Source organism: Ictalurus furcatus, chromosome 3, assembly GCF_023375685.1.
Source record: "Ictalurus furcatus strain D&B chromosome 3, Billie_1.0, whole genome shotgun sequence".
NCBI classification, from domain to species: Eukaryota; Metazoa; Chordata; class Actinopteri; order Siluriformes; family Ictaluridae; genus Ictalurus; species Ictalurus furcatus.
The window spans coordinates 2817444-2838920 of record NC_071257.1 but is presented as its reverse complement, the minus strand read 5'-3'; the positions used below and the strand labels follow the sequence as shown (position 1 = coordinate 2838920).

Below are 21477 nucleotides of genomic sequence, written 5' to 3'. Positions count from 1 at the left end.
GAATGTCAGCCCTTTCATAGAAGACATTTGAAAAAACATGTGTTTTGGGCAAATGGTGAGATAAAAATAAACATTGTGCAGATACATGGACATGAATCATGAACCGGTCCTGCTATCTGACAACCTTAACATAGAAAAAATGAGTGTTTAAGAGCCAGTTTAACCCTCTGAACTCTAGAATTAAATGAGAACCACCTTAAGGGGTTTAAGGTGTTGGACTACTGATCAGAAGTTCGTGAGTTCAAATCCCAGCACCACTAAGCTGTCACTGCTGGGCCCTTGAGAAAGGCCCTCAACCTTCAACTGCTCAGATGTATAAAAGAGATAAATGTAAGCCGCTCTGGATAAGGGCGTCTGTCAAATGCAGTAAATGTAAACGTAAATGTACTGTAAGGAAGTAAATTGAATAGAAACTTTTTTGGAATGGTGAGGACTACCAGTCATTTCTGTCCACACACACACACACACACACACACACACACACAGAGAATGATTGAATACTTCAGTAATATTAGTTTAAGTATTAAACATAGGACAGGATGTTGGTTATTATATCTGGTGTTATAAAGTGATGACTCAACCAAATTAGATAGATAGATAGATAGACAGGCAGGCTGACAAACAAACAGACTTTTGTAAAATTACAGTTCGATATCCAATATGTTAGTTAACATAGAGAAGTAGCTCCAGGAGATCAAATTCCTTTACTGATAGTTCCAATTTTGTATAGATTTCAAAGGCCATATAACATTAATGAGTGTGGATATAATAAGGAGTGCTTTATTGCCTCATATAGCTGTGGCATATGCTACAAAGTACAGTTTGTAGTACTGTGTGCAATACCTGCCCTTGTGTACCCTTAGTTCTTCATATAATTCCACAAAATTAAAAAATATATTTATACCTTGTAGCAAAGCCAAAATACTACGAACATACTATAAATCTATTTACATATAATTATTTATATAGCAGCTTCCATAAATTGAAAGTACAGCTCAAAGTGTGTCACACTTTGTGTTAAAAAACTCACAATTCAATAAAGAGATTGCATGAATTACATTTGGTAGGAAGTACAAAGCTAAAGTACATGACATGACAATGACAATGATAACTAAGCAGTGTTACAGTTAGAAGTAAACATTCTCATGATGTAGCAACTATTTTATTGTGTAGTAATAAAAGACCGTGGTGTGATTGTTGACTCTTGTTTGAAGCTCATCTAGATAAAATTACTAGTATACCCTTTTTTTTGCCCTCTCAGAAACACTGCTAAGATAAGATCAGGATGTCGCAGAGAATTTTTTGTGATTGTTTCGGCCAAAGATGCTTGATTTTGCCGCAGCTTTTTTCAAAATTTACGATGCGACTTGCATAGCTTTTTGTGCTTTACTTGCGGAGAACTACTTGAATTGGCCAAATTGCAATCGCATGACATTGTTTTGCACGGTCTTTCACAGTGATGTTTGTTGGTAAATGAGACCTTTCAGCTGTACTCATGTTCAACGCATGTGAATCGAAGAGGGCTTTGGTTGAATGTGTGTTGTGATGACGTCACATGATGCGTCTTGGCACAAATCTGTGAAAAATCTTAGTTAGGCATTGTGTTAAATATGTTTTCTCTTATTTAAAGGCATTTGGCCTGGAGAGTTATGGTAATCTGTGATGTTTTGATGCTGTAGCCCCTGAGTGCCTGCATACTTGTGTTACCTCCTGGCTCTTGCTTTTAATTATGCTGTCATAGTTATACCTGCTGGAGTTCCAGCTTGCACTCTGATCACAATACACACCCTTTAAAACAAGTGTCTGATAAGTGTATACATTATAAGCTATCATGCTGCCTGATATGATCCCGGTGCCAAATCCCGACACACCCAACAGATCCACCTGGGGCATTCTAATGTACTTCTGCTTGGAGCTTTCTGCACTTCCCCAAAAACAGAACTGCTGCTGTAATCATAATGTAATCTGACTTAATCATAAAGATTATCCTGTGCTCATCCCAGAACACTTATTCACACTTACTCATACTGAAGGTCTTTTTAGCACACTCAGTGCTGCTTGTCTTTACTGTTTTACACCTATATACTGTAATGACTTACACTAATCATCCATAACATTAAAACCACTGAGAGGTGACGTGAATAACATTGATTATCTTGTTACAATGGTACCTGTCAAGGGGTGGATATATTAGGCAGCAAGTGTAAGGATCTGAGCTACTTTGACTTTGGTTTTGTAATGCCAATACATAGAGGTAATCACTACAAAAATATTATGAAATTTTAAAACAAACAAGGTCAAGCAACCTGTATTGGACTACTTGAGATGGAATGACCCATCATGAAAAATCGCGTGAAAATAAATGCATTGTGCAAAAAAAAAAAAAAAAAAAAAAAAAATCACATGAAACTAAATGAAAACATCTCAAGGGGGAAAAATTCATTGTGGCAAAAATAAATCACATTTGAAAAATAAATGACTATTTTAAATATCACATGAAAAGAAATTAATAATGTCTGGAAAAATTACAGGAAACTAAATGAATCATATGAGGTAAAAAAAAAAAGCATATGGGAAAAAATTTAAACATAAATAAATGTATTCACATGTGATGTTTTCTGTGAGGGATTTTGTGTCACTTGTGTCATTTCTGATACTTTTATGTTTATTTCATGGTTATTCTGCGCGGTATGCTTGTTTAAAAAAAAAAATCTAGATTATGGCTCCACCTAGCGTTCACACTTGGTAACTGGACTGCGTTAAATACAGGTCTGAACTGATTATTCAGACCAGTCAGGTGGTTTAGGAGGCATGTGACCAGTTCATATTTGTAGTGTGAACAGAAATGCGTCTTGCTGCGTCCCAGACAACACCAAAAAGACTGTCTGGGTAGCCATGTTTGCATTTTTCATGCCTTTATCGAGCTATTTTGAATTGTCCAGCCAAGCTGTTGATGTATATAAAATGTTGAGGTTTCTTTTTGTCTGTCACTTTTGCATATACTGTATAAATTAAAACTGGACTGCACACTGACCATGAACAGTCGAGAAGCCTTTTCTCATAGTATATAAATCTAGATTACGAGAGGGAATTGGTCTTATTCTTCTCATCTGTTTACGACTACATAGCTATGTATGTATACACAAGACAATTTGAGGTTACTGGTAAAATATCTAGGCCATTTCGGAAATGCTTTAATACTGCTTCAATTAGGAATATATAATATATATTGAATGATATTTATGTTAATATATTCAGCCTTTGGTCAGCACAGTTAAAATAAACATTATAATTAAAAATTATAATTTGTCTATCCATCCATTTTCTATACCGCTTATCCTTCAGGGTCACGGGGAACATGGAGCCTATCCCAGGAGGCATGGGGCACAATCACATACACATTCACACACGCATTCATACACTATGGACACTTTGGACATGCCAATAAGCTTACCATGCATGTCTTTGGACTGGGGGAGGAAACCGGAGTACTCGGAGGAAACCCCCGCAGCACGTGGAGAACATGCAAACTCCGCACACACAGGGAAGCGGCGAGAATCGAACCCCAAACCCTGGAGGTGTGAGGCGAATGTGCCAACCACTAAACTTTATTGCATATTGTATGGCTACAATGCAGGCACAATGACAGCATATGTTTGATATTTGACAGTATATGTGAGTTTTATAGCCCTGTGAACTATGGTGAAGTTCATTAGAGCTGTGTTTATGAGTGGCTGATTACACGCAATGAAGGGAATCTCACGCTTTATTTTTATTTACCTCCCTCTGGTTGTTGAAAACATTAAACATGGCGCCAAATCGATTTATGAAATTGCTTTATTGTTTTACGGGACAGTGGATGCTTCATGGAGTTACTATCTGTAACTCGGATCAGTAGGTACTGTCGCGACGGACCGACAGCCGGCGCACAAGGAACTAAAATCGCTCCTTCCCCGACTGCTGTGCTGGCGCTGAAGGGACGCCCCTGCTTCAAGAATTTTGACGGCCAGAAAGCACGTGGCGGTGGGGCGGAGCCGCCGACACACCCTCGGCCGATGAATGGTGCGCCGCACGGGAAAATTCCACCATCCAGCAGACGAGGGGAGAGTATAAAAGGCCGCTCTTCCGCTCGATTGGGGAGAATCCTCTCACGTGATATAAGATTCAGATCTGAACGTAGCCTCCGTTCCCTGACTACGCACGCGGTGTTGCCTGACGGCCCAGAAGAGCCCTCATCTGTCCGGAAAGCACCGGCGCAGCTCCGGCAAATCCTGCAACCCACGCCCACACGCGAGCACACACACACCCCCCTGAACACCACAAATAAAGAAAAACTCGTTTGGCAACCTTACAATGGCCTCCTGTGTGTCTGTGCTCCACCCACCGCTGGCTAATTTCCTACACTGGTGGAGGATGCGGGTATGAGCACAGACCCACCCTTTAAAAAAAAGGCGGGGGGGGGGGGGCAATTTTTTTTTCCTCCCTCTCCTCCTTGTAGTTGTTAATAAACATGGATCCCACGCTGCAGCGCCTTCTGGAGACCAGTATCCAGCAGCAAACTGTGACACATCAGCTCGCACACACACTAACCGTATATCGTCTGTGTTTCACCAGGTGAACCTATAGGGAAATTTTGGGCGGGAGCAGAAGGAGGATGACCACCTGAAACACTGTTGGGCCCAGGTGCAACTGATAGAAGGGATCGACCAGGACCCTGAACAGAGGCTCCCCTCCTACTTCCTCATTCGAGGTAGTCTCCTTTACCAACGAGCCTGCCGCCGAGGGGAGCAGGTGGACCTCCTGGTAGTCGCCAAGACCAAAACCCAGACACTGATGCACCTGGCCCACACCCATCTGCTCGGTGGCCACTTGGGAGCGCGGAACACCCTGGAAAAGCCGAAGGATCACTTTGTCTGGCCAGGGATGGACGCAGATGTCCGGGGCTTCTGCCAACAATGCCCCCAGTGCCAGCGCACCACCCCACAGAGGCCCCCACCGGCTCCCCTTATCCCTCTGCCCATCATAGGCGTCCCCTTCGAGCGGGTTTGCATGGACCTCGTGGGGCCACTCCCCAAGACCGCCCGGGGTCACGAGTACATAATCGTCATCCTGGATTACGCCACCTGATACCACGAGGCGGTGCCCCTACGCAAAGCCACCTCCCGTAATATTGCGAAAGAGCTGATGCTCCTCTTCAGCCCTGTGGGGATACCAAAGGACATCTTAACCAACCAAGGTACACCTTTTGTCTCCAGACTAATGTCTGATCTGTGTCGGCTGTTGCAGGTAAAACACCTAAAAGCGTCCGTCTACCACCTCCAGGCCAACAGGCTCATCGAAAGGTTCAATCAAACCTTGGAGCAGATGCTACGGAGGGTGGTGAGCGAAGAAGGGAGAAACTGGGACCTCTTCCTGCCCTACGTCCTTTTCGCTGTCCGGGAGTGCCCCAGGCCTCCACGGGCTTTACCTCCTTCGAACTCCTCTTCGAACGGCGACCTTGAGGACTGCTGGACGTGGCCCGGGAAGCCTGGGAGGAACAGCCCTCCCCATTCCGCTCGGTCATTGAATACGTGCAGAAATGCAGGAAAGGATTAACCGAGTGGCCCCGATCGTCCAGGGGCATATGAGAGCCGCCCAGGAGGAGCAGAAGCGAGTGTACGACCGCCCAGCACAACCCCGGGAGTTCCAACCTGGCGATCGGGTGCTCCTCTTCGTGCCGAACAGTGCCTGCAAGCTCCTAGCCCGATGGCAAGGGCCATACACAGTCCTCGAGAGGAAGAGGGACGTGAATTATCGCAACAGCCCGGTAAGCGAGCAGACACCCAAACATACCACATAAATCTGTTAAAGAAATGGGTGGGGCCAGCACCATTAGTGTCTGCGTTCGCGACCCTAGAGACAGGCCATGAGGAGGGTACCTTGCTCCAGCTGGGGGAAAACCTCACTCCCGGGCAAAGACAGGAGTTATTAGAGTTAGTGGGTCAGTTCACGGATGTGTTCTCTACCTCCCCAGGAATGACGCAACTGGTCCACCACGAAATCAAGACCATGGCTATGGAAGTATGCGGCTATGCAATGACTTCCGGAAGCAGAACCAGGTCTCGGAATTTGACAGCTATCCCCTCCCTCGAGTGGACGACCTAGTGGAGCGACTGGGGAGGGCCCGATTCATATCCACCCTAGACCTAACCAAGGGATACTGGCAAATGGCCCTAGCCCCAGAGGCAAGACCGAAGACGGCCTTCAGCATGGCAAACGGCCACTGACAGTACTGGGTTCTCCCCTTCGGGCTCCACAGGGCGCCCGCAACGTTCCAACGACTAATCGACATTGTCCTGCGTCCACATCGTCCCTTCGCGGCGGCCTACCTGGACGATGTGGTTATCCATTCCTCCATGTGGTCGGACCACCTGTTCCACTTGGGGGAGGTCCTGAAGGAGCTCCGGAAGTCTGGGCTGACCGCCAACCCCAAAAAGTACCACTTGGGCCTAACGGAAGCACAGCACCTCGGGTATCGTATCGGCCGGGGCCTGCCGAAGCCCCAGGTGAAGAAAATTGAAGCGGTGAAAGACTATCCCCGGCCTACCTAAAAAAAATTTTTTTGGGGTTGGCGGGGTATTATCGCCGGTTCGTGCCTAATTTCTCCTCTGTAGCCTCCCCCCTCTCAGATCTCACGAAAAAGGGCCAGCCGGACCGGGTGAAGTGGTCAGCCGAAGCGGAGAGGGCCTTCCACGCTCTAAAAGACGCCCTCACCAGCGCTCCAGTGCTACGAAACCCAGACTTCACCCTTCCATTCACCGTGCGCACCAATGCGTCCGAAACCGGGCTGGGCGCAGTCCATTCACAGACTTTCGACGGAGAGGAACACCCAGTCCTCTACATAAGTCGGAATTTGTCCCTCGCCGAAAAGAAATACGCAGCCGTGGAAAGAGAGGCCCTGGCTATAAAATGGGCCATCGAGGAGCTCCGATATTACCTGGCCGGTCGGCACTTCGTCCTGGTGACAGACCACGCCCCACTACAGTGGATGGCCAAGGCCAAAGACACTAACGCCAGGGTAACCCGGTGGTTCCTGGCCTTACAGGACTTCTCCTTTCAGGTCCAGCACCGGGCGGGAGCCCACCATGGGAATGCAGATGGGCTCTTGCGACGAGATGCACTGTGGGCCCGACACGCAGCGACAGTAGGCTCGGAGCTGAGGGGTGGTACTGTCGTGACGGACCGACAGCCGGCGCACAAGGAACTAAAATCGCTCCTTCCCCGACGGCCCCGATTCAAGAATTTTGACGGCCAGAAAGCACGTGGCGGTGGGGTCGGAGCCGCCGACATACCCTCGGCCGTTGAATGGTGCGCCGCACGGGAAAATTCCACCATCCAGCAGACGAGGGGAGAGTATAAAAGGCCGCTTTTCTGCTCGAATTGGGGAGAATGCTCTCATGTGATCTAAGATTCCGATCTGAGCGAAGCCTCCGTTCCCTGACTACGCACACGCCGTTGCCTGACGGCCCAGAAGAGCCCTCGTCTGCCCGGAAAGCACCGGCGCAACTCCGACAAATCCTGCAACCCACGCCCACACGCAAGCACACGTGAGCACGCACATACACCCGCGCACTCACACACACACCCCCGAACACCACAAATAAAGAAAAACTCGTTTGGCAACCTTACAACGGCCTCCTGTGTGTCTGTGCTCCACCCACCGCTGGCTAATTTCCTACAGTGTGCAGTTAAAAACAAAGGGAAAATGGGAAAATGAGGTCAGAAAAGAGGGCAGAGGCATTTACAAAAAGCAAAGGTGGAAATATAAATGCTTAGAGATCGTCAGGTCCATAAGTATTTGGACATTGCCAAAGTTATTTTAGCTGTCTATGACATTATACCGGAGTTGAACTTAGATAATATGAGCTCAAAGTGCACATTGTCAGCTTTAATTTGAGCGTATTTCCATCCATATCAGGTGAACGGTATAGGAATTAGAAAGCCAAAAGTAATTTGACAATTGGTTGCTTAGCTGTTCCCTGGCCAGGTGTGTGTGTGTTATTCCCTAATTATTTCCACTTACAAGTTAGTAGATAGAAGGTCTAGATTTTGATTTCAAGTGTACCATTTGCCTTTGGAATCTGTCACTGATAATTCTCAATATGAAGCCCAAACAGATGTCACCTCCAGTGAAGAAAGCCACCGTTAGGCTGAAAATCAAAACAAACTCATCAGAGAGGTAGTAAAAACATTAGGTGTGGCTAAATCAACTATTTGGTACATTCCTAAAAAGAAACAACACACAGGTGAGCTCAGGAAGACCAAAAGGCCCAGAAGACCATAGACAACAACTGTGGTGGATTAGCAAAAACCCTTTACAACAGTTTGCCAGATCAAGAACACCCTCCAGGAGGTAAAGGTACCTCTGTCAACAATTAAGAGAAGAAGATCGAAAACATTGGTAAACCTCAAAATTCAGGAAGACCAGATCAGAGTTTGCCAGAAACATCGTAAAAAGCCCATACAGTTCTGAGACAACATCCCATGGACAGATGAGACATAAAAATCAACTTGTACCAGAATACTAGGAATAGAAGTGAAGGAACTTTTCATGATTTGAAGCAACCACCTCATCTCACAGCGTAGGCATGTATGGCTGCATACACAAACTTTTGCTCTCAATTTTATCCCATAGAAACAGAATGATACTATTAAAGTTGTATTATTATTATTATTAGTAGTAGTATTATCTAATATAATATTATATAATAATATTAAATAATAATAATAATAATAATAAATGACAGCAATAATATTTTTATGGTTGTCAAAGTAAGAACATTTAAATAGAAAAAGAATCAATAAATAAATAGGCCTACAAATAAATACAGATAAGCATAAGATAAAAGTATAAACTATTTCACTCAGTTGTATACAGAATACCAACAATTATTATTATTATTATTATGGATTTGTTTCCTTTTTTTAACGTCTGCTATACGACTCTCCGAATCCACATTCTTGAATGGGGAATCGATTCGATTCCTTTTCGGTGTCGATTCCCAGAGTCATTTTAGGCAGTCAGAGTACATACGGGTCCTCGTGTCGTCACTGACACGGACTGCTTTCACGTGCGCTCTTTCTTTCTCGGGCAGCTTTGCCGAAGCGGTGGAGGTTCGTCTGTGTTTTAGAGCGGATGGACGAAAACGACCGATCAGTTGCTCAATAAAATCTCTACAGCCTCGAATTTCGTCCTGCGAAGCAAGACACCACAATGCCGGCGTACTTCCAAAGACCGGAGAACGCTCTGAAAAGAGCTAACGGTAAGCGCCCTCGAGCTCTGTGCAGTCAGGCTGCATCATGGCGTGGCCGCCATCTTTCTCCCATCAGCCTGAAGCCAGGCCATTGGGTGGATCCCAATTCGCTGTACTCGCCCTATCTTGGAGCACTATGTAGGGTATAGAATAATGGCGGGTGCACACTATGTAGCTCGTGTATGTGCAATTTGGGATACAGCCCGTGTTACAGCGGTAGTGGGCCTGCTTTGCTTAGCTAGCTAACATGTATGTATCACATTATATATATATCGTTTATAGCTATAGTTGTTATAAATAGTCGTTTATAAAACATTTTAAATGCAGTGTGTTCATTTGTTATTTTACTACCGGCACCTTTTTTTTTTAGTGAGAAATAACCTGCTAACTAGCTAGTTGACATCACAGGGTGAGTGGGTTAACCAGGTTAGTTGCGTAGAGAGTCCTTATAGCAAAAAAAAAAAATGTAATATAGAGAATAGTTTAAATATATAGAGTCTATATTTCTCTCTTTCGTACGCAGAAGTTTCATTTATAATAGCACACAGTTCAATTCTGTTCAGGTTTTGTTACAGTATGTCTGCGTGGTCTGTTTTAGCCAGCTACATCTGTGACTGTGTAAACACTATAACTTGTATTTTATGCAAAAACAACACTTACACATAAAGACATTGGAAATGGATGGATAATTAAATACCTTGATGTTCTTATTGTTATTATCTCAGCATTCATAGCAGAGAAATCAGATATTAGTACTAATAGAATATGGAATATGGAATATAGAATAATGACGAGTGCACACTATGTAGGTAGTGTATGTGCAATTTGGGATACAGCCCGTGTTACAGCGGTAGTGGGCCTGCTTAGCTTAGGAAACTAGCTAACATGTATTACGTTATATATATCGTTTATAGCTATAGTGGCTATAAATTGTCGTTTGTAAAACATTTTAAATGCAGTGTGTGTTCATTTGTTAGTTTACTACCGGCAAAATTGTGTAACTCTTTAGTGAGACATAACCCGCTAACTAGCTAGTTGACATCACAGGGTGAGGGGGTTAACCAGGTTAGTTGCGTAGTGAGTCCTTATAGCAAAAAAAAACGTTTTGGTGTAATTACCACGTAATATAGCGAGTCTATATTTCTCTCTTTTGGATGCAGAAGTTTCATTTATAATCGCACACAGTTCAATTCTGTTCAGGTTTTGTTACAGTATGTCTGCGTGGTCTGTTTTTTTTTTTTAGCCAGCTACATCTGTGACTGTGTAAACACTATAACTTGTATTTTATGCAAACACAACACTTAAACATAAAGACATTGGAAATGGATGGATGATTAAATACCCTGATGTCCTTTATTGTTGTGATCTCAGCATTCATTGCAGAGAAATCATCAAATATTAGTACTAATTTATCAAAATGCAATCTGTTTCCCCTCCTCTCTCTGTCTGTCTCTCTCTCTCTCTCAGAGTTTCTCGAAGTTGGTAAAAAGCAGCCTGCTCTGGACGTCCTCTACGATGTCATCAAGAGCAAAAAGCATCGAACATGGCAGAAGATCCACGAGCCGATCATGCTCAAGTACCTGGAGCTCTGTGTGGATCTGCGCAAGAGCCACCTGGCCAAAGAAGGGCTTTACCAGTACAAGAACATTTGTCAGCAGGTTTGTGTCTTCCGGTGAAGAGCTATCACGTCTCGGTTTGTCTTTACACTACACACCGTTTGTATCGTCTGTATGTTACGTTCAGGTTTTCGAAATGTAGTATGACACACGAACAATACACTACCGGTCAAAAGTTTAGACACACTCATTATTTATTGATTGATTGATTGTTACCCCCACATTTTATAGTAATAATAATAATAGTCATCAAAACTCTGGAGTAACACAAATGGAAGTATGTGAATTATGTTGTGATAAAAAAAAAAACCCTAAATAATTTAATATTTTAGCATCTTCAAAGTAGACCCCCTTTTTGCCTATAATTTCCAAAAATGTATTCTTGGCATTTTCTCGACCGATTTCTTGAGGAATCCCCCTGAGATGCTTTTTAAACAGTATTAAAGGAGTTCCCGCCTACGCTGCACGCTTATCGGCTGCTTTTCCGAATATTTTGCTCCGAGTCGTCCGTTGAAAAGACGCTTTTTTTTTTTGTAATGAATTGTACATTTAATCATACACCTTCAGATCAAAAGGTTTTTAAGATCATGAGAAACATTTCAGTCGTGTGTCTCCAAACTTTTGACCGGTAACGTAAACAAGCAGAGCAAACAGACAATGGACTGTGTAATATGGTTGGATGTAAACTGTTAACATGGATATTATGTACAATACGGTACCTACAAAAGCTCTTAATTCTCTCAATAGGAATTTGACATCTATCTTGTAGAAGTAGTTAAAGATGCGGTAAAAACTGAGAGTAAGGGCAAGTGCAATAACTGCAGATTTGTCACATCCTGTTTTTGCTCTGTTTAAGAGAGCATGGTTACTTGTAGACGTGGATGAGGAATTATAATTCTAATGACGTTGGGGCTTTAGTGCTCCCTGCTGGGAGAAATAGAGATTACACCGTCATAATCCTAACGCATGGAGAGAATTACCTTAAAGGAGGAGTCTGGTTTTTAAGACCGCATCATTTTGCGTTATTTGGTGAAGTTCATTTCATGTTTCAGTGGTCAATAAAATATCTGCTCATGGGGGGGGGATAATATATGACGTGGATGACCAATATCCGGTCAATCAGAACAAGGGGTCGTTGTTCATGGTGCTTGTCGGTTCAGAAAACTGGGTGTAATAGTGTGTGTTAGGGTGTGACTTTAAAGATAATGCTGAAGGCGGGGTTTGTTCTGAGTAAAAAAATATTAAATAGTATTAATAATTGAGCTCGGTATACCTTAACCAAACCCTTATCTCCTTATTTAGTTCTTGTTACTAAAACGTATTGCTTTTGCCTCTCAGGTGAATATCAAGTCTCTGGAGGATGTGGTTCGTGCCTACCTGAAACTCGCAGAGGAGAAGACCGAGACGGCCAAAGAGGAGTCTCAGCAAATGGTCTTGGACATCGAGGATCTGGATAACATTCAGACCCCAGAGAGGTGCATGACCATATCGAATATGTTTGCTTTGCGGCGAATTTGAGCATAAATCAAAGATTTAAATACGATCATGTTTTTAAAAAATTTTTATTTCACCTTGACAGCGTGCTGCTGAGTGCTGTGAGTGGAGAGGACACTCAGGACCGTACTGATCGTCTGCTGCTCACTCCTTGGGTCAAATTCCTGTGGGAGTCGTATCGCCAGTGTCTGGACCTGCTGAGGAACAACTCCAAAGTGGAGCGTCTGTACCATGACATCGCGCAGCAAGGTCGGTGCATGATGCAGACACGTTGCAGATCTGACGCAGACACATTGCAGATCTGACGCGGACACGTTGCAGATCTTACACAGAAGATCGTCACTTCTTAATACTAAATCTTTTTTTAATTGTTTTTCAGCTTTCAAGTTCTGCTTGCAGTACACCCGCAAGGCCGAGTTCCGTAAGCTGTGCGATAACCTACGCATGCACCTGGGTCAGATCCAGAGGCACCACAACCAGAGCACGGCCATCAACCTGAACAACCCCGAGAGCCAGTCGATGCACTTGGAGACTCGTTTGGTGCAGCTGGACAGCGCCATCAGCATGGAGCTCTGGCAGGTGAGGACACGTAGTACTGGCATGAAGGAGTGCATTATGATTAACGGACATGCGTGTGTGTGTGTGTGTGTAAAAACATGCCAGGGAGACACACCACCGGTCAAAAGTTTGTGGACTGAAATGTTTCTCATGATCTTAAAAACCTTTTGATCTGAAGGTGTATGATTAAATGTTTGAAATCGGTGTTTAAAACAAAAATATAATCGTTCCGACATATTTACTTCTTTCATTAGAAAACTAACATTTTATTTACGTAAAAAATATTTTTTTTAAACGGACGACTTGGAGCGAAATATTCGGAAAAGCAACCTATAACCGGTAGTGTATATCAAGTGTAAGGATAGTGCGTGTTTTTTCCTAACACAGAACCTATTTGTTTTAGGAAGCTTTCAAGGCAGTCGAGGATATCCATGGACTGTTTGCCCTCTCGAAGAAGCCCCCCAAGCCCCAGCTAATGGCCAACTACTACAACAAGGTGTCCACGGTGTTCTGGAAGTCGGGTAACGCTCTGTTCCACGCCAGCACGCTGCACCGCCTCTACCATCTCTCCAGAGAAATGAGGAAGAACCTCACCCAGGAGGAAATGCAGAGGTTAGTTAGGTTCTTTTGACTTTTTATGCAACAAAGAAATCAGAAGGTCAGCGCTGAAAAACACGGACCGTTTTAAACGCGACTCTTTCCGCAGGATGTCGACTCGTGTGCTTTTGGCCACTCTGTCCATCCCTATAACCCCGGAGCGTACTGATATCGCCCGCCTGTTGGATATGGACGGGATTATTGTGGAGAAGCACCGCAGACTGGCCACTTTGCTTGGCCTGCAGTCGCCACCCACTCGCCAGAGCCTCATCAACGATATGGTAATCTCTATCTCGATTCAGAAAAGCCGAGAAGCCATCCATATTCTTTAGACTTGTTTCTTTTCTTTCTTTCATTCTCGAATATTGGGTAACCAAGTCATATTACACGTCGATCATCTTGCAGGTGCGGTTCAATCTTCTCCAGTACATCGTCTCTGACGTCAAGGAGCTGTACAACTGGCTGGAGGTGGAATTCCATCCCCTCAAACTGTGTGGACGGGTCACCAAGGTACAGTCCTGAAATTTTTGCGAGTTGACTGATTTAGTCGGAGTTGCGGCCGTTGTAAGTCCTTGTCCGATTGTCTCCAGGTGCTGAACTGGGTGAGGGATCAGGCCGAGAAGGAGCCTGACCTGCAGCATTACGTTCCTCACTTACAGAGCAACACCATTCTTAGACTTCTGCAGCAGGTTGGTGTGCTGACTTCATGTTATCTGTGTGTGTGATGAAATGGTTTGAGGTTCAGCCGTAGAAACATCGCACCAAATATGATATTCAGCTGCGGGATTTTTTTTTTTTGTCTTTGAACGAGACCGAACGTGTGCGAATCCTCTGGTGTAATGCTTTCAGGTGGCTCAGATCTATCAGAGCATCGAGTTCAGCAGGCTGGCCTCTCTGGTGCCGTTTGTGGATGCCTTCCAGCTGGAGCGCTCCATCGTTGATGCTGCACGTCACTGTGACCTGCAGGTACGTTGCATGTAGTTATCCTTTCTGTTTACGTTTTTTTTTTTTTTTTTGGTGTGTGTGTGTGTTCAAAATTCGTTGAACAAATGTCCTACAGCTACAGATCTATTGAACTGTGGTCTTTTCAGGTGCGTATTGACCATACGTCCCGAACACTAAGCTTTGGCTCGGATCTGAACTACTCGACTAAAGAGGACGCCCCCGTGGGACCGTTCCTGCAGAACATGCCTTCTGAACAGATCCGTAACCAGCTCACGGCCATGTCCTCCGCTATGGCCAAGGCCATTCAGATCATCAAACCGGCCTCCATTCTGGTAAGGGAGTCTCGTGTGTAGGTTCTTGCTACTTTGTCTGTCTTTCCATTTATCTCAGTTGCTCTTTCATTCATTTAAATCTTTTTCCCTTAGCAAGTCACATTTTGCACTTTGCCCTTACTTTTCTTTACATTTCCTTTTTTTGTTTGTTTAGTTAAGAAGCGGCAGTACATTTCTGCCCCTTAATTTGTCCTGCCTTTTATTGATTGCTCTTTGGTTATGTCTAACTTGCTCCACATCTCCAGATTATCTCTTTTATATGCTCTTTTGCATCGCTCTCATTGTTAAACCTTCCTCCTGTAGCAAGAACGGGAGGAGCAGAGTCAGCAGGCCATCACTGCCTACCTTAAAAACGCTCGTAAGGAGCACCAGCGCATCCTGGCTCGTCGCCAGACCATCGAGGAGCGCAAGGAGCGTCTGGAGAGCCTGAACATCCAGCGTGAGAAGGAGGAGCTGGAGCAGCGCGAGGCCGAGCTCCAGAAGGTGCGCAAAGCCGAGGAGGAGCGCCTGCGCCAAGAGGCCAAGGAGAGGGAGAAGGAGCGCATCATGCAGGAGCACGAGCAGATCAAGAAGAAGACCGTGCGCGAGCGCCTCGAGCAAATCAAGAAGACCGAGCTGGGAGCCAAAGCGTTTAAAGACATCGACATTGAGGTACGAAGGGCGGATTCCAGGATGTGAAACGGAGGATGATGAGCGTTGCGCAAATCTAATCTGCAGAGTTTACTTAAATTGTCCTGATTGCTTTTTGGTTTAACGTTTAGAGGCAGGTGGAAAAGATTATATACAGGTTTCCGTGTGTGTGTGTTGACCTGTTTCTCTGTTTCTCCCTATAGGATCTGGAGGAGTTGGACCCTGATTTCATCATGGCCAAACAGGTGGAGCAGCTGGAGAAAGAGAAGAAAGAGCTGCAGGAACGCTTAAAGAATCAGGAAAAGAAGGTAGGCTTGTAGGGTTCATGAAGACACATTAACCTCATTTAGTTCACACAGTCTATTATTTGATCTTGCATTCCATCCTAAGCGGTCTCCACACGTTCATCCTTCACATGTACACCCATCCTAAACCTGGATTCCATTTTCCAACTACTAATATCTGTGAAACTGTACGACAGGCACGTTTATTCCTAATAATAATGCTAATAATAATAATAATAGTAATGCGTTAAATACACAAGGGGTTTGTACATTTAATGTGTTTCAGATCGACTACTTTGAAAGGGCGAAGCGTTTGGAGGAAATCCCCATGATTAAAAAAGCCTACGAGGAACAGCGCATCAAAGATATGGAGCTGTGGGAGCTCCAGGAGGAGGAGAGGGTAACGCCTTACAGTCTATCTCGGCAGTCTGCACAGATGAAAAGATGCTCCTCTGCTTTCCTTTAGAAGTGTTAGATAAGTTCTGACAAATTTGTGCGTACTTGAAACAATATTCTTGGACACTTTTTTTTGTTTTATTTTGTTTAATTTTTGACTGGCTAGAGAGAGCTAAAGTCCCTGGTTCAGTGTCAGAACTGTATTTGTAATAATCACCAGGACCTAATTCATCCTAACGGTGATGCTCTTATAAGAACTTTGCTTAAGAAGGTCAGCTTTGTTACCTTGCGTTCTTTTCAGCTGGAAATTAGAGAGGTCAGTGTGAACGTGCGTGTGTATCGATTTATAGAGAAAATGTGGAAGTATTATTTCACAGTGTCATAATCGTGCACGTCTGTATCAGATCAGCAACATGAAAGTGGAGCGTGAGAAGGCTCTCGAGCACAAAAAGAGGATGTCCAGGATGATTGAGGATAAGGAGAACTTCGTATCTAAAATAACAGCTGCCCGAAGTTTCATCTACGAGGTAAGAAAGTAGGAGTTATTTATGTATTTACTTATTGCTGTTGTGTTGGCTGTGAACACAACAGCAGTGGCACAAATGTTCTGTAACGCGTGTTTTTTCGTGTGAAGTTTTCATTTTCTCCGAGGCAGAGCTGTGTGTAAATGACGCATACTTTCTTAAAAAAAAATTTTTTTAAGGAAAAACTGAAGCAGTTCCAGGAGCGCTTGGTCGAGGAGAGGAAGCAGCGCCTCGAAGAGCGCAAGAAACAGCGCAAGGAGGAGCGACGAAACTCCTTCTATCGCCAGAAAGAGGAGGAGGCCCAGAGGATCCGGGAGGAACAGCTGAAAAAGGGTACTGCTTGTCTTTTTATTTTTAACGTACTCCGTATCTAACACATCTGTAGCACGCAAATACCAGGCGGTTTGTTTACTTACAAAACAATTCACGTCAACTCAATTATATGGTAATAAGATAACGATAGGTTCCACTGTAATAAAAGTAAACAAAAAAAAAAAAACACCTTGATAAACCACACCTGGCATCACTGATCCCTACCTAAAGAACCGTGTGTTTATTCGAGTATTCGTAGTAATGCCGCATGCTGTATAATGTGGCCGTTGGAGTTCAGTACAGATTATGTGCTTGCCTGATATTCGCCGCTTTTTGAGATTTGTAGTTCGGACGCCCGTCGTCGTATTTCCGTTACTGGCCGAGTCATCGTGCTGTTACCGATCGGTGTGTTTCAGAGCGTGAGGAGCGCGAGCGTCAGGAGCAGGAGCAGAGGGAGGAGGAGGAGCGCGAGTACCAGGAGCGCCTGCGCAAGCTAGAGGAGCAGGAGAGGAAGCAGCGTGCCAGGCAACAGGAAATCGAGGAGCGCGAACGGCGTAAGGAGGAGGAGATGAGAAGGCCCCCGGAGGAGAAGCCCAGCAAAGTAAACACACACACACACACATGTACTTTGCTCCCTGTTTCTCTCTGGTGCTTCCTCCTCTTCTGACATGCTGATCTGCCATGCTGTGAAGAAATGTTAGAAGAAATCACTTTTTTTTTTTTTTTTAGGACTGCTCGTTCCCTCACTCACGTTATTGTTAAAATGGCAACTAACTCACTTAATGTGACCGCTGGAAGCTTAGAAGCTTGGAACTTAAATACAAGTTAATGTGTCCCATGGGGCAGCTGTGGATCAGGTGGTAGAGCGGGTTGTCCAATAATCGTAGGGTTGGCGGTTCGATTCCCGGCCCACGTGACTCCACATGCCGAAGTGTCCTTAGGGCAAGACACTGAACCCCATGTTGCTCCCGATGGCAAGTTAGCACCTTGCATGGCAGCTCTGCTACCATTGGTGTGTGTGTGAGTGAGTGTGTGTGACTGGGTGAATGAGACACGGTGTAAAGCGCTTTGGATAAAAGCGCTATACAAGTGTACCGTTTACCATAAGTCCGGAGAACAAGAAATAAATGGCAAAGCAAACGCTTTTATCTACAGAACTTGTTCAATATTTCCACAGTTTTTCTCAATTCACAGATTTAGGCATAATATCCATTCAGTAAACACACGGGGGTTTCTTATTTTTATATATATATATATATATATATATATATATATATATATATATATATATATATATATGTATATGTATATATGTATATGTATATGTATTTGTGATGTCCGGAGTTTTTGGCTTTAAAATTCGGCCACAGTGACGTGCGGCAGGTTTTTCCAGACTCCCCCGTACTGCGCTTGACTGATAAAATGCATCTAATGGGGAAACACTGATTTGGACACATGATCACAGGCTTTAGAATTTTACTCCTCTGAATGAACAAAGCTACACTTGTAAGACCAATATTATGGTTTTAACATAAATTAAAAGGTAGATATGTGTTCAGTTACGAGGTAATTAAAGTTCCTAGACACTGATTATGTAGCAGCCAACTCCACGGCACCGACTGGTCGTCTCGTTAAACTAGTTTAATGACCGTGAAGTGAAGATAAACACTACAGTAAAAGTAAACTACACCTCTAACTCTGTTCACTTTCTTTTGCTGATTAACCTCTGACAGTCTGATAACCTCCAGAGTCAATAATCTTTGTGATGAGAGCTGTACATTTTTATCACCGTTGTAATGATGGTTTGTCTTGTAGATCATAAATATGGCGATCAGGTCAGAGGTTAATTTGCACTAATGATGGATACACGTCACTTACAGGCACAAATGTGACGGATTGGATCAGAGTGAAAAATTTGTAGTGCTGGACCGATTATTGGTTTTACCGATATTTTTCCCCGATATTTAAGCATTTTTCCATAATCGGTCCTCGATTTTGTAATATCGGATCCACCTAAAAAATACTGGATAAGTTTGAGAATTGCATGCAGGAACGCTATCGCAGGACTAAATCTGCGGAAAGACGAGTCAACAACTGTGTGCTAATATCGCTTATAAAAAACCAATAACGGTGTACCTCTAAAAAAAAAAAAAAATTTGAATAGATCGGTAACGCTGGTACTTTGAGTTGATGGCGGGGTTGTTTAGGCAGGTCTCAGGCTCATTAAATGTCTCCCTATTCCAGCAGGACTGGGGTGAAAAGGAAGAGGGCGGGGGGTGGAGGAGGCGTACAGAGACCAACGACTCGGAGTGGAGACGCCCCGTTCCTGACAAGTGAGTGGATAACATTTGATATCAGGATTCTTTTGGGAGGTCAGACACTGGTATACTCCAGTTAATATCTTGGAGAAATAAAGTTTGGTCTTTTTGTGGTTTAGGTGTACTTAACCCCTCGGTTAACTTTTGAAACAGGGACTGGCGTCAGGAAGGGCGCGAAGAACCCGAGCGCGAGGAGCGTGAGCCATCCTTTAGAAGAAGCGGAGAGAGTTCCCGCCGTGGGCCTTCGGATGACCGAGGCCTTCGTAGGGGCTTTGATGACGATCGTGGTCCCAGGCGTGGTGGCTTTGATGACGATCGTGGTCCCAGGCGTGGTGGCTTTGATGACGACCGTGGTCCCAGGCGTGGTGGCTTTGATGACGATCGTGGTCCCAGGCGTGGTGGCTTTGATGACGACCGTGGTCCCAGGCGTGGTGGCTTTGATGACGAGCGCGGTCCCAGGCGAGGTGGCTTTGATGACGAGCGCGGCCCCAGACGCGGTACAGATGAGGATCGTGGACCGAGAAGGGGATTTGATGATGACCGTGGTCCCCGGCGCGGATTGGATGAGCCCAAAGGATCGAGACGTGGCGCTGATGATGACTGGGGTCCTAGGAGAGGCGGCAGTGGTGATGATGAGAGAGGAGGAGGAGGAAGGAGGGGCGGTGATGACCCCAGGCCTTGGAAACCTTTGGGTAAACCAGGTATGGATGGTGGAGTCTAGGAATATTTATGTATATCCGTGTGTGTGTGTGTGTGGCTGTCATCACCAAAGTATTTGGACAAATACTGCTCTTGTTTCTGAAAGAAACCTCCCCCAAAGCAGGTGGTTGGAGAGAGAGGGAGAAGGCCCGTGAGGAGAGCTGGGGTCCTCCGCGTAACGCTGGTACTCGTGATGATGACGATGGCGAAAACGATGAAGACGAGAATCGTGAGGGAGAGCGTTTCCGAGAGCGGCGTCCTCCCAGGTACTCGTGTGATCCGCAGAAGTTTGGTGTCTGGTTTAGTATAAAGATGAAATAGCGTGTGCGTGTACCGGATCCAGTGTGAATCTTAAACATGCTGTGTGTGTTTGTAGGGAGGAGGGAGTCTGGAGGAAAGGCGGATCTGATGAACCCAGCAGTTGGCGTGACAGTCGACGTGACGACTTTGATCGCGACGATCGGCGTGAACGCCGTGACCTCAGAGATCGCAGGGATGACCGTGATCGTGACAGGCCCTTGCCCCGGGACCCTGATGATGGTGAACCCCTTGTTTATATTCTCCATCACTCGGTAACCTAAACTTTTTGTATCTCCTGTGCCCTTGTGTTTGAAACTGCATGCTTTATGAATCGCCATTCAGGCGGATCGTGGCGCCGTGGAGGAGAAGACCGCCGAGACGAACGCAAGGATGACGCTCCGCCAAGACCACGTGAGCGCGATGGGGAAAGAAGTTCCTGGCGCACAGAGAAAGAAAAGGACAACCCACGCCGCACCAAGAACGAGACGGACGACGACGGCTGGACCACAGTGCGCCGCTAAACACTCCGACTGTCTCCTCATAGCCCCCACAGCCTCGATCTATTCATTAATCACATTGGTATTGTGACAAAAACTTCTGGCATAACTGTTAACCAAATTATCGTATAGAGTTACACAAAATTTGACTTGTCATGCCAAACCTGATGAGAGCCAATTCATAACATTTTTTTTTTTTTTTTTTTCCTTTTCAAAATCTTTTTGACCAAGTCTATCTGGAAGTACATCATTCTGCTTTTGTGCATGCTTAGAGAATTCCATTGATCTCACTTAATAATCATTGTGTTTCCTTGCAACAGAGTGTGTGAACAGATGCAAGGTGAAAATAAATAAATAAATAAATAAATAGTTTAAAATAACCTGAACTACGTTATGAAAACATCTGGCATGGAAGTTAGCTGCGATAAAGGACCATGCCCATTCTTCACTCTGGTCGCTGCTCTTCTCGTGGGTTGTGTGCTTTTTAGGAATATGAAAACTTTATTAATAAAGTCATTTGCTCAACAAATAGCTTCTTAGCTGTTACTCAAACACTGAGTTTGATTCTGATGGTACAGAAGGTGCTTCATGGAATTTGTCAAATTTGTACATTGGAATCTATACGTACAGGAGTTTACACACACACCCCTCCTCACCCACGACGAAAACTGACAATGTTTTA

The 21477-nt window shown here is 44.7% G+C and overlaps 1 protein-coding gene across 5 annotated transcripts; it reads left to right on the top strand.

Annotated features, from left to right (window-relative positions):
- The first annotated feature begins 9107 nt into the window (after positions 1-9107).
- On the top strand, positions 9108-21324 carry eif3s10 (eukaryotic translation initiation factor 3, subunit 10 (theta)). 5 transcript variants are annotated; one of them, XM_053620368.1, is made up of 22 exons: positions 9108-9302; positions 10761-10951; positions 12248-12384; positions 12489-12652; positions 12783-12982; positions 13365-13573; positions 13668-13839; positions 13964-14068; positions 14149-14247; positions 14408-14524; positions 14650-14835; positions 15139-15486; positions 15669-15773; positions 16036-16149; positions 16550-16672; positions 16849-17002; positions 17398-17582; positions 19229-19314; positions 19453-20000; positions 20123-20264; positions 20375-20538; positions 20641-21324. In XM_053620368.1, the coding sequence occupies exons 1-22, from the start codon at positions 9254-9256 to the stop codon at positions 20817-20819; spliced, it is 3777 nt and encodes a 1258-aa protein (XP_053476343.1). In that variant the 5' UTR covers positions 9108-9253; the 3' UTR covers positions 20820-21324. The 5 variants fall into 5 exon arrangements, with proteins under 5 accessions (XP_053476343.1, XP_053476340.1, XP_053476342.1 ...); XM_053620365.1 differs by having other exon boundaries at positions 20105-20264; XM_053620367.1 differs by having other exon boundaries at positions 19226-19314.
- Positions 21325-21477: the final 153 nt, after the last annotated feature.

Coding starts and splice junctions, on each gene's coding strand:
- eif3s10 (XM_053620364.1), top strand. CDS start 9,254: ATGCCGGCGTACTTCCAAAGACCGGAGAACGCTCTGAAAAGAGCTAAC. Junction 15,487..15,668: donor TTAAAGACATCGACATTGAG/GTACGAAGGGCG, acceptor TTCTCCCTATAG/GATCTGGAGGAGTTGGACCC. Junction 17,003..17,397: donor GGAGGAACAGCTGAAAAAGG/GTACTGCTTGTC, acceptor GGTGTGTTTCAG/AGCGTGAGGAGCGCGAGCGT.